We start from the raw sequence: 12,492 nt of genomic DNA on the forward strand, positions 1-12,492 counted from the left end.
ACACACACAGACGTAATTCTAAATATGGTATTTTCAGACTGAGCAAGGTCTAAAACGTTGAGATTCATCAAAATCCCGAAATTGAATTTTTTGGAAGTTTACAAAACTTTCCCTACAAGAAAGTAAATCGGACTCAGGGAGGTCTAAAACATCACGATTCATCAAAATTTCGAGGTCGAATTTTGGACGGTTACAATACTCTCCCTATACTTTGTATACAATAAAGTAAAAAAAAACAAAGTGGTGAGTGGAAGAGACAAAAGCAGGGAAATCATACCTTCATGACCTCACGGTTGTCCTGACCAGCAGCATAGTGAAACGGCGTCTCCCCATTCTTATCTACTACATCCAGCCTGGCCTGGCAGTCCTCCAAAAGCTCACGGAGACAAAGAAGGTCCTCCTTCCGGCAAGCCAGATGCAGAGGGGTGCAACCAGTCTCATTGTCCTGACTGTTGATCTGACTGTAAGAGAGAAAAACGGACTCCTTGTGTGATCACAAGTCAATTATAACTGAACAAAAAAACAAAATGGAGAGCACCGGCTAGGATTCTGTTATCTCAGTATAAAGATCTTCCAAGAGAATTGGGTTTATTTAGCACAATAACATTCAAAGAAAATTAAAGAAAAAGTAAACATGGTTGCTCTACTGCACATTCATCTACATGTTTGAACCTCAATCTACCACTTGTCTGTTTTCCGAGTGTCACATCCCATCTCTCTTTTTCTTTGCATCTCTCGCTTATTGATGGCTGAACTTGCTTCCTTCTACTAGTATACCTTCAACCTAATTCTCATTCTAACTCTAAAACCCTTCATCCATGCTAAGACTACTTTTAAGCAGCAGGTGAAATTAACCTTAAAAGGATGGCCTGTATGGCTTGAACATGCATCAGCTGCATTGTCCTTCTAAAGCACTGTGGAGTTTCTAAATTCTTAAGTAACAAGTAGTCAGCTTTAAGAGGACTATGTCTTCATTACAGCTCTTCTGTTGCCCAAATTTCTTAAAAGGTCAACATTGCTCCACTAATTCCATTCAAGGCTTATATGAAGCTCTCTAATGGTTGGCAAAAAATTCCTTGCACGATAATTTAAGGTTTAGGAAGTATATGCTGCCACCCAAAAAGTCTTTAGGCCTCTTGAACTCCATAACTGAGGGGTCAGGCACCTCTAGCCTTTCCTCTGTTGGATATCCTCTAGCATTCCTGAAGGTTTTTCTTTGGAATCCCAGGGTGCCTTGTGCTCTCTCGTGTTTGGTGAGGATTCATGTGAGGGAATCCAGTCTTGAGGCTTCCATTTAGTGGATTCAGACCTTAAATGCTGAAATGCTTCCTGCTATTGAAAAGACAGGAACCAACTCAGGACAGGATCCCTGTCTATTGCAGAGTATACAAAAAAGGTATCGAAACAGGATCGATTTTGAGCAACCAATTAAAGTAACAAACATGAGATAACAGATAAAAATCAGAGTACCCAGACAAAAACCCATGCAGAATTAAGGAGAATGCGAAGCTTCACCCAGATCACGACCAGGTTTGTAATTTCAATCAAGAACTCTGGAGTTGTGAGACACCAGTACTAACCACTGAGCTACCATATTTTCCCATTAAATACAGCATTTATTTCAATATAGTTAATCCTCAGCTTTTGCAAGGGAAACATTTCTAGACAACAGAGCGAAGATGCGAATGTTAATACTGAACCTATGGGAAACAGGAGGTTAGGTTCTCACTATAATGTTTCACTACAGATTGTTCAAAGTACACTTTTCTGCATGGAATTATTTATAACACAAACATTATTTCTGCTGATACGCACTTTTCATAACATGGTAACAATGAAATAACAGTACTCAAAATAAAATTTATAGCATGAAAAATAGTTTTTCTCGCTACTCATTCCACAGAATTCTGTGAACTTCTCTGCTAACACCTCAATAACAACAACCTTTAGTCATTGCTATCGGAAGACACTCAGACTGGCGAGGTCTCAATGTCACTTCCAACATCCTGTCCTTCACATCTAGTGGATGAGGTTGAAGATCGTGAATCACGTACCACCTTAAAATAATCCTTTGGCGACGTCTGCTATGGGGGCATAGCAGAAACGGTTTGACGTTTAGCCTTGAGGCTGTGATTAATGATGAAATCGGTAGCCTCAATGCCACTAACCAGTCTGTACTTTTTTGCAGATATAATGAACCATTTATTCGTTAACACCAAACTCCTGGCCAATAGTGGGTACTGACATTCTGGCACAAAGTTTACGTAACATCTTTATTTTCTCACTAAACCACATCTCTGACTTTGCATGCTTGGATTTAGAGCCCAAAGGACTTGCACCACGCTGGGGGCATAACTTCAACACAAAATTAGATTTTTGTTTTTAAGTAAAGCAATGAAAATATGCAAATAATGTAATGGAAGCTCTTTACTGTACAAGGGACCAGTGAAGCACCTTATAGGATACTAGCCACTCTACAAACTTGCATGCAGTTCGCCTCTCATTTTTTTCTCTAATACACTGTGATGGACGGCCAGCAGCTTATCCCGACCGACACATCCAGGCCGCTAGATGGAGTCCTCCCTGCAGCATACTGTAGATGTGCCCCGGATTCCCGCAGGGCATCATGGGAGATGGAGTTTGGATTTACAACCCTGCTGGGGACCTAGGGTGCCACCGTGTGACGCTGCAGGAAGACGCAGGAATGTTTATTTTCCCTATAGCCCGGAAGTAATCCCAAGTCATGGGGACGGAAGAACAGAAGTATTTCCTGGGCTGAAGAAAAATATAAGTCTTCCTCTGACCCGGAAGTGCTACTGAATCACATGGACTGAAGGACAGGAGCACTTCCGGGTCAAGGACTACATAAGGGACTATGCGAGACCCAGCAAGCTGAGACAGAGTTGGGTGGTAGAGGGAGTGGAGGATTGTGTTATTATAATTGATTATTGATATATTGTTTATGGTGGTGTTAGTGGTGTCTACTGTGGCACAATATCGAAAAGAAGAAATTAAAATATTTCTAAGTGCTTTTACTTGGTGACTTGGATGTTTGTCTGCGGGGTTTGAGGAGCGTCAGCGCTCCCTAGTGTCACAACACATAGCCACAAAGCCAACGTGAAAGTAAAGGTGAGGTTACTAATAAAATTCCGCGAATGCTTGAAGTCGCAAAACTTAAATGTGCAAATGTTGAAGTTTGGCTGTTATTTAAGTCTCCTTTGCTTGATTTCTGGATTGGAGTGGTGCCCAGATGTTTCTAAACAGAAGTGAAGGTCTGTGATCTGGTTTGCATATTTACAACTACAAATCCACAAAGGGAGAAGAAAATGAATTATTATCTTAAAACAGTCTTTAATTCCCCAAGCTTTCAACACCTACCAGGTGTCATCATCAAGAAGAATGATTAGACATACTGGAATCAAAGACAATAATGTGAGCTTCTCGGAGAGTGAAAGATCCCCATCGTCTAATACATTGAACTGCTTCTTGCCCAAGCGTAATACAAATAAAAGGAAGATCTGTGGTACAGTTTCCATAATTATAGCTAGAAATCCACAAAAGGAGAAAAAAAATAATCATGTATCTTACAATAGTCTTTTATTTCTGAGTTCTCAACACCTAGCGGGTATCATCATCACAGGAAAATTATTAGACACTAGCTGTGTAAGCCTGTGTTGTAAAAAGCCCGGGCTCCTAGAAACTATTGAAATCGTCAGGAAAAAAAAATCGAAATACAGAGTCGGCGGTTTTGCTTTACAGATGTGTTCACTCCACTTGTCTCTCAGTGTCTAAGCGAGTTTGTTTTTCATTGGTCGTTCCACTGTGGCGACAGAGTCTCTTTCTTTCAGCTTCATGCTGTAGTCTTGCACTTCTTTCTTCTTCTGACTCGTTAACTTGGGGCCGCCTTGCCGACTCTTCGAGATTCATGCTGCAGCCTTGCACTTCCGGGCCGGACAGACAGACAGTCAGACACACTTCCACATGTAGATGTTTATATATAAGATATACAGATAGATTAAAAAACTATTTTAAGATAAGCTATCCATTTTTTTCTGCCCTTGCAGATCTCTAGCTATGTTTATAAATAAATAATAAAAGAATAAAAAATACAAATAGAGCTATACTGCCAAAAAACACTCGCTACATGAAAACTGCAATTTTAAAAATGTCTCACAGTTTGAATTTTACAAACAAAATTACAAATGTCTATACAGTACAGCTAGGTAATATCAATAAAATCGCCCTCCACATCCATCCAAGGAGCCAAACTCACCTCATCACATGATTGTGCTTCAGACATTCCCTCTGTCCCGTCTCCACGGCAATGTGGGCAGGTGACCAGTCTGGGTGGTTGCGTAAACAATCCGTAATCTGCTGGAGGATCTCTGTGCGGAGGGGCAAAGGAGAACTTTCATAGAAAGGGCGCAGCTTTGTGGAATACTGGGCAAACCAATTCCGTGCATCTCCCTCACTGGCGACTTGGAAGAGCCTACAGAAGGAACGAAACAGTCAGTGAAGACACCAGCTGATGTCTCCATGGCAAATTAAGCATAATGGCTTTTACATAACCACCACAGCCTGGTAATTTTGCTTGTTTACTTCTGCAGTCACATACAAATGCAGACAGTGGCATAAATGTACAAATATTTAAATCTGGATGCTGTTGGTCTCTGGTCTCATTTATCCAATTATTTTGGAAGGCATTCCAGATGTGAAGCCAATGTCATAATACACCAATTTTATATCAAGGTGTATGTCACACTTGCCAAGAGCAGGTTCTGATCTTGTCAACGAAACTGGTTAGTGTAGGCAACTGAAATCACAGCCCATGTCATATTTACCAACTAAGTGCCAACCTTCCAGCACAGGTGTGCTCACACCTATTTGTGACAGCTACTAACATGTTATCTTATGGAGCCAGAACTATATGTAGGGTTAACAGGTATGGCAAAATCAGCTGCAATTGCAGCCTTTTTTTGTGTCTTTTTTCACAATCGGTTTAGTTACATAAAATACAAGGCATCATTGATCAGACAGACAAGCCTCTCTTCTGTATGTGAAGTCAAAAACATGCACATTTCATACTCCTCATCATTGCATTCAATGCCTGGTACTGCCAGATGAGCATTCATTGGTTTGGTTGTCAGCCCTTGTGCCCACAGAGACCACCCCTACAACTAAAGACAAAATCAGATCTGTTTTACTTTATTGGAGCGAGTCGCAGATTAATTGTGCATGTTGTGTGGCATGTCATATTCAGCAACTGGCATCATAGGTGTGTACCATTGATAGCCTTCGAATCGCTAAGATTATGGAAATGAAGGGTATGACTGAAAATCTCTGGAAAAGTCGTTTAATGTGACATAGGCTTTACAGGTTCATGGGAGGAAGGAGCCTATCCTAGCAATACTGGGTGAAAGTCGGGAACCACCCTTGTCTGGAGCTGTCCATCTTAGGGCACACTCACACTTACTTGTATGTCAGAAAAAAAAAAAATGAAGAAATCAGAGAAGACCCACATAAACACAGACGTAAAGTAAAACTCCACACAAACAGTAATCCTGAACCAAGGAGTGTGAGGCATCAACGATAACCACTGACCCATGTGTGTTAAAGTGTATTTAGTGGTCATGGGCAATGTGCAGATGTTAAATAAATACAGTGTGATTAGGCTCAGGAGAGGGCATAGGTGTGTGTGATAGCATGGCTGAGTGGCCCCAGGGTAATGATGTTGAAATTGGCTGATCAAACATTCACATGCAGATGTGGTCGGTTCAGCCAGTTTCCTCATTAGGGGATCACAATCAAGGCACTTTTTCCTTACATGGGCGTAAGGAGACTGAGCAGGATAGACGGGGAGTGGAGAATAATAATGAAAAGGGAGAAAGAGTCTGAACCTAAAACGGAAAGACTGGAGGCAAGTTATCAGGAAGAGGCCCAGAGTGGTGCGACCGGAGGACGGTCACAGGGAGGGTCACTCATGCTCGGCACCCAAAGAACAAGAGTGACCTACTGTTCTGAGTGACTCCCACACACATATCTCTCTATTATAAAACAAAATCTTGGGAGGGAGCATAGGAAGACGAGACATGATCTTCTCAGAAGACAATTTGACATCCAGTGAGAGACATTTAAAACAAGTTCACGAACATCTAACCTAGCAGTTGTTGGAATGCTTTTGGCAGAAACACTTCACGTGCTCCCAGCTCTTAAAACAACAACAAACGACAAGCAGAACACGCAGTTCACCAGCAGCAGCAGCAAGCCAGCAGATGATACGACCTCTTCTCCTTAGCATACAATCAGCCCTACCCCTTTCACAACGTGAGTGGCAGAGATGCGAAGTGGCAAAAGGACAGCTGCTGTACAGGCTTTGAAATGATCAACGGGCAGCGTGACAAGCAGAACATGCAGCTCGCCAGCAGCAGCAGCAACAAGCCAGCAGATGATCTGATTGCTTCTCCTTAGTATGCATTCAGCAGTTTTGTTTTGAGAACTTGATCTCCCCCCTTGTCTATCAGCAGCTAATCGAGTTTCTCTCTCATTTCTCTTTCGTTGGCAGTTTCACTTTGGCGACAGAGTCTCTTTCTTTCAGCTTCATGCTGTAGCCTTGCACTTCTTTCTTCTTCTGACTCGTTAACTTGGGGCCGCCTTGCTGGTTCTATGAGCTTCATGCTATAGCCTTGCACTTCTGGTCAGACAGACACATAGACACACATACTTCCACGTGTAGACATTTATATATAAGATGTCCTGTTGAAAAACCCAGTCGTTACCACACAGACGAGGGCCCTCAGTCATCAAAGACCTCGTCTCCTTGAACGCCACAGAACTGCTCGTTTGGACTTTGTAAGAGAGCACCAAACATGGGACATTCAAAGGTGGAAGAAAGTTTTATTCTCTGATGAGAAAAAATTTAACCTTGATGGTCCTGATGGTTTCCAACGTTCCTGGCATGACAAGCAGATCCCACCTGAGATGTTTTCTATGCGCCACAGTGGAGGGGGCGCCATAATGGTCTGGGGTGCTTTTTCCTTCAGTGGAACAATGGAGCTTCAGGAAGTGCAGGGGCGTCAAACGGCCGCTGGCTATGTCCAGATGTTGCAGAGAGCATTCCTCATGACTGAGGGCCCTCGTCTGTGTGGTAATGACTGGGTTTTTCTACAGGACAACGCTACAGTACACAATGCCCGCAGGACAAGGGACTTCTTCCAGGAGAATAACATCACTCTTTTGGCCCATCCTGCTTGTTCCCCTGATCTAAACCCAATTGAGAACCTTTGGGGATGGATGGCAAGGGAAGTTTACAAAAATGGACAACAGTTCCAGACAGTAGATGCCCTTCGTGGGCCGTCTTCCCCACTTGGAGAAATGTTCCCACTCACCTCATGGAAACACTTGCATCAAGCATGCTGCAACGAATTTTTGAAGTGATCAACAATAACGGTGGAGCTACTCAGTACTGAGTTCATGTTTGGAATTTTGATTTCTGTTTTGGGGGAGGTTTATGGGTATTTTTGGAGGTGTGGTCCTAAACTTTTGATCAGCTGTAAAACAGCCTGTTTCAGTTTAATCGTTGTTTTCATTAAATTGCATGCTCAAAAAATGTTTTTTCTCACTCCCATTTCTTCTTGTTGCATGTTGAAGCTCTACTTGGAACCTTGTTAAGATCCAACCATGCAAAATATGATTTTTTGCCATTTTTCCAAGTGGTCTTAAACTTTTGATCGGGACTGTATATATATATATATTTTTTTAATTATGTGCTGATCATCATGACTGGGTTATGCTGCTTGCTTTGATTCACACAGTGAGGCAGGAGTTATTCTGAGAATTTACATTCTTATGGCTTCCACTCCCAACCCTTTGCCATCAACTCACAGTATTTGCTATGTGCCTAGAGCACATGCCATCACTTTATGTGATACTGTCATGTGTAAGTGATGTAGCTCACGGTGCAGAGGCCATAAAATAAAAAAAACTGAGGGATTAGTAACAATAAACCGCAATCAGCCAGGCAGATATTTAAATGGACACAATTGGTAATAGTGAAGCGCCATGGCACTGGGGAGAGGCACAGAGGCCGGACATAAAATTCCAGCGTCTTTCTATCCAAATGTAAGTTTTCCACATTCTTTTATCTTCTATGTGCACTTGATTTTTTTTTTGGACTGTCTCAAAAAGACATACAGGATGGACCAGAGGTGGGCAAAGTCAGTCCTGGAGGGCCGCAGTGGCTGCAGGTTTTTCTTCCAACCCACTTGCTTAATTAGAAAACAATCCTTGCCAATAATTTAATTTCATGGCTTGTTAGTTGCTTTAACTCTGCTATGTCAGGTCATTCTCATATCGTAGATTTTTTTTTCCTTTCTAAGGATAGCATCCAAATGATTTGAAGTCTAAAACAGACGAGTAATTCTCAATCCTGCTCTTTTTTCTCTTCACTTTCCTTCCAGGTATTTAATTAAACCAAACAGTGCATGAGAAAGACACACAGGTGAAATGGTAACAAGCTAAATGGAGAACTGGTTTCTTTTGTCATTTGCATCCAATTGCTGATCAGGAGCCAAGAATACAGCTGTTGAAGATTGAAATAAGCAATAAGGTTTCAAAATCTTAACAAGCGAGACAACTAAAATGAAGCAGAAGTGTTACTTGAGCAATAAGTGCTTCTTGTTAAGCAATTGGGTTGGAACAAAAACCTGCAGCCACTGTGGCCCTCCGGGAATGACTTTGCCCACCCCTGGGCTAGACTATTTATCAACTCTAATTGTGCATGTAAGTGTGAGTGTGAATGAGGATGTCAGTGACCCCTGTGGTAGACTGGAAAGAGCTCATTCCTGCCCTACTCCCAATGCTGTCGGGATGCACACCAAGTAACTACAACCCCAAAATGGTGAAAGCAACACTGCTGGTATTCTCCAATGTAAAAAAAAAATAAAAATCTTGTAATCTGTATTAGATAAAGACATCATCCAAATATACAATAACTAACTGCAGTACCCGTCTAGGACAGGTTGAAATCTAAGCAATGTAGACTTCAACGTTAACATTTGCAGTACACCATCTACTGAAACATATTTTGTAAAGAATTTAGTAAAAAATACATTACGTTGGTCATTCCAGCAGATGGCGCATCACAGACATTAGCACTGCTATTACGAATCCCACACCAAAGGGCATGTAACAGACCCACAGCAACCAGACAGTAACACAGATACACAAACTCTTGTCCTTTTATTAAGGTGGACAACCATTAGAAACACAGTGGCAATTCAAGGCAAGACACACTTCAGCGAGACTACACTTTGATGATCACTGTCCATATTAGAAGCCAACAGACTAGACTTGCAGTCTATACCCGATTCCCAGTGAACACAGTAGTCGACACGTCTTACCTTTGGACGTTTTGCTTGCTGTCGTGAACGAGAAGCAGACAATCCCATGACTGTGTTGACTGATTTCTATAAAGTACAATCTTGCCATCTTCCATCAGCAAAACCTTTGAAGGCCCCCTATAGTCAGAAAAGGGCACTTCCTGTACTCGGTATGGGTTAGAGAAAAGGTTGGACACCGTGCTGAGGGTGTCCATCATCAGACGGCCTAGGTACTGCATCTTGAAATCGGCAGTCTAAGAAAACAAAAAGAGTCAGCTGACAGTTAAAAAGGAAACCGGGAGATGCGGAAGTGAAAAGGGAAAAAAAAGTGAAAGCAAAAAGAAAGACAAGAGACTGATTAAAAATATTTTATATTATTTATTATACTAAATGGAAATGTGCAATCTAAAAGAATTGGTCTCACTTCAAAGGACCAGAATTAAATTATATCTACACATCCCTACATAAGCTCACTTTGTGCCAAAATTACTAGCTCAGTGTCATGTCTGGGAAAAGAATTGCACAGTATTACAGCATGCTGTAAAACAAAATGGAATGTTGCATTATTCTTGGCCATCTGTTATTTATTATTATTTTATAAACCCAATTAGTTTTTCTGGTATATTTTGAATCTGTTATTTAGCATATAGGCAAACTAGTTAGAAGATGAACTTGTTGGAAATGCCAGAACTGTGAGCTCAAATGTGAATCCTTTGACATATAATGGAGTCATAAGGTAAACTGTATGGCTAACTAACGAGGGAGTGTGGATGGTACAAAGGCAGGCTAGGACAGTCAAGTCAAGTGACTTTATTGTCACGCCATTCATACAACTTACTGCAGCATTCAGTGGCACAAATAACTTTCCTCAGGACCCGAGCGCAACAAATACATAAAAACAGGACAAGTGCAAGACAGGTTAAGAACTACATTAAACAATTAATAGATAAATAATAAGTAAGTGAATTGAGAGTAATAATTTGAAACAGTAAAAAAAAACAAAAACATCAGCATTAATTGTAACAAACATACTGCACATAAAATACTGTAAGCTGCTAGGGACAGATCTGAGGGCAGGGGGCAGCACAGAGTAGACGCTGTTGCAGAACCTGGCAGAAAGGGTTCGGATGTTACAATACCTTCTGCCAGGTTGTTAGTGAGACAACGAGACCAAAAGAGAGGTGGGAGCAGTCCTTCACAATTCTATATACTTTGCGGATGTCACGCGTCATAAAGATTTCTTTAATGGAGAGCAGAGAGGTCCCAGTGATCTTTTCTACCGTGTGCACGACCCGTTGTAGGAGCTTACAGTGTAAGACGCTGCAGTTCCCAACACAGACGATGATGTAGCTGTTCAGAACTTTCTCGATGGTCCCCCCATTGAATGTGGTGAAAATGGATTGAAGGGATGGGATAGATGGGGGATAGGCTTGTCTTCCTCAGCCGCTGAATGAAGACAAACACACTGCTGAGCCTTCTTCGCTATATAGGTGGTGTTAATCGACCAAGTTAAGGGCATCTGCCAGGTGCACACCAAGAAATGTGTTGATCTGGACCAGTTCCGTTGCAGAGCCCTCGATGTGAACTGGAGTATGGACAGCATGGTCACAGCTACTAGAGTTTGATTAAGAAAAATAGAACCTACGAGTCACAACGCTTTTCCCGAGTATGCACTTATTCTCATTGATAAAATCCCGTAAATCTCCAAACACAAATTGGTCTGCTTATAACTCTTAACATTAAGAACAGGAATTTAAGAAGGAGTATCAGCTTGAGTAAGTGCGGACTCGCACAACTGACAGCCTAGCGAAGCCTAAGCACAAGCGAATTACAGAAGAGTAAACGCTTGTATTCAGCATATAACAACGGCACAAATAGTCAAAAATCCCGTGACTCGTCAGCCACCTGTTGATTGCCTTTCGTTTAACTTGGTGCCTCTCCACTCCCCAAAAGCAAAGGTACTGCGCTACTCGAACTGGATGAGCAAGCAGCCGATCCTGTCTTTACCATCACAGTGCACAGACGGGATCGCCTCTAGCGGACAACACGTCCATGACGCATGCCATGCTTACTAGATACATTCATCCTACACAAGCGTTAATGACACGCGAGGGCCATTTAATCAGTCCGACGTCACACGTTTTTGCCGTTTAATGTTAGTATCGAACAATCGAACAAAACCATTGCTCCTTACCTGCTTTAAGTGCCAGCTGCATGAATGACTTTCGGTACGATTCCTGACAGAACACCAATCATCGTCAACGAGGCGGGAACACTAGAACTTTCCAATCATGCGCTGAGAAGTTCAAGCCCGCCCCACCTCCAAACCAATGATGTAAAAGGAAAGACTAGGGGGCGTGTTTGACAATATGAGTGAGCTGGCTGAGTTTACGAGCCATAGATATCCACACAAATGGTGACTAGATTGGCGCAGAAGACTCCATAGACATATATACATTGGGTAGACGCCGCAGTCACTGTGTTGCCCAGTCGACACGATACGTTAGCGCATCCGCCATATTGCGAGTGGCAAAAGTGCCATTTAAACTAATAAAGGTAGACGTGGAAACCGGATTTTCGGATGAAAAAACAATAACGTTTAAAACATCGTTTAAATGCAATTATTCATATCCATTTATACACTAATAATGGAAATTATTAAATGATAATAATAATAATAATAATAATAATAATAATAATAGGGCGGCTCTGTGGCAAGGTGGGTAGCGCTGCTGCCTCATAGTAAGAAGACCTGGGTTCACGTCCTGTGTCCTCCCCAGTCGTGACATACTGGTTTGCATACTCTCCCCGTGTCGGCGTGGGTTTCCTCCGGGTGCTCCAGTTTCCTCCCACAGTCCAAAGTAAATTAGGATATAGCAGATTGGATGATGAATAATAATAATAATAATAATAATAATAATCATATTATTAAATAATTCGTCCCATATAAGTAACATTTCTCGGACTGCTTTGTTCCATCTCCGAAACATTTCTAGACTTCGTCCTGTTCTTACGCGACACAATACTGAAGTATTGGTTAATGCCCGAGTCACCTCACGTATAGATTACTGTAATGATATTCTATCTGGCATCCCACAAAAACACATCCATTTCT

General features: G+C 41.8%; 1 protein-coding gene across 3 annotated transcripts in view; it reads right to left on the reverse strand.

The window, feature by feature from the left end:
* The window catches only part of pla2g6 (phospholipase A2, group VI (cytosolic, calcium-independent)), a 49,614-nt gene extending 37,972 nt beyond the window's left edge, over positions 1 to 11,642 (reverse strand). For all 3 annotated transcript variants that reach the window (XM_039765337.1, XM_039765336.1, XM_039765335.1), the window contains exons 1-4: positions 11,572 to 11,642; positions 9,399 to 9,631; positions 4,274 to 4,489; positions 278 to 461 (exon numbers count right to left, since the gene is read on the reverse strand). In XM_039765337.1, coding sequence (XP_039621271.1) covers positions 278 to 461; positions 4,274 to 4,489; positions 9,399 to 9,616 — 618 coding nt within the window. In that variant the 5' untranslated portion in view covers positions 9,617 to 9,631; positions 11,572 to 11,642. The remainder of the gene's footprint in view (positions 1 to 277; positions 462 to 4,273; positions 4,490 to 9,398; positions 9,632 to 11,571) is intronic.
* Positions 11,643 to 12,492: the final 850 nt, after the last annotated feature.

The sequence above is a fragment of the Polypterus senegalus genome, chromosome 10 (assembly GCF_016835505.1).
Source record: "Polypterus senegalus isolate Bchr_013 chromosome 10, ASM1683550v1, whole genome shotgun sequence".
Taxonomy (NCBI): domain Eukaryota; kingdom Metazoa; phylum Chordata; class Cladistia; order Polypteriformes; family Polypteridae; genus Polypterus; species Polypterus senegalus.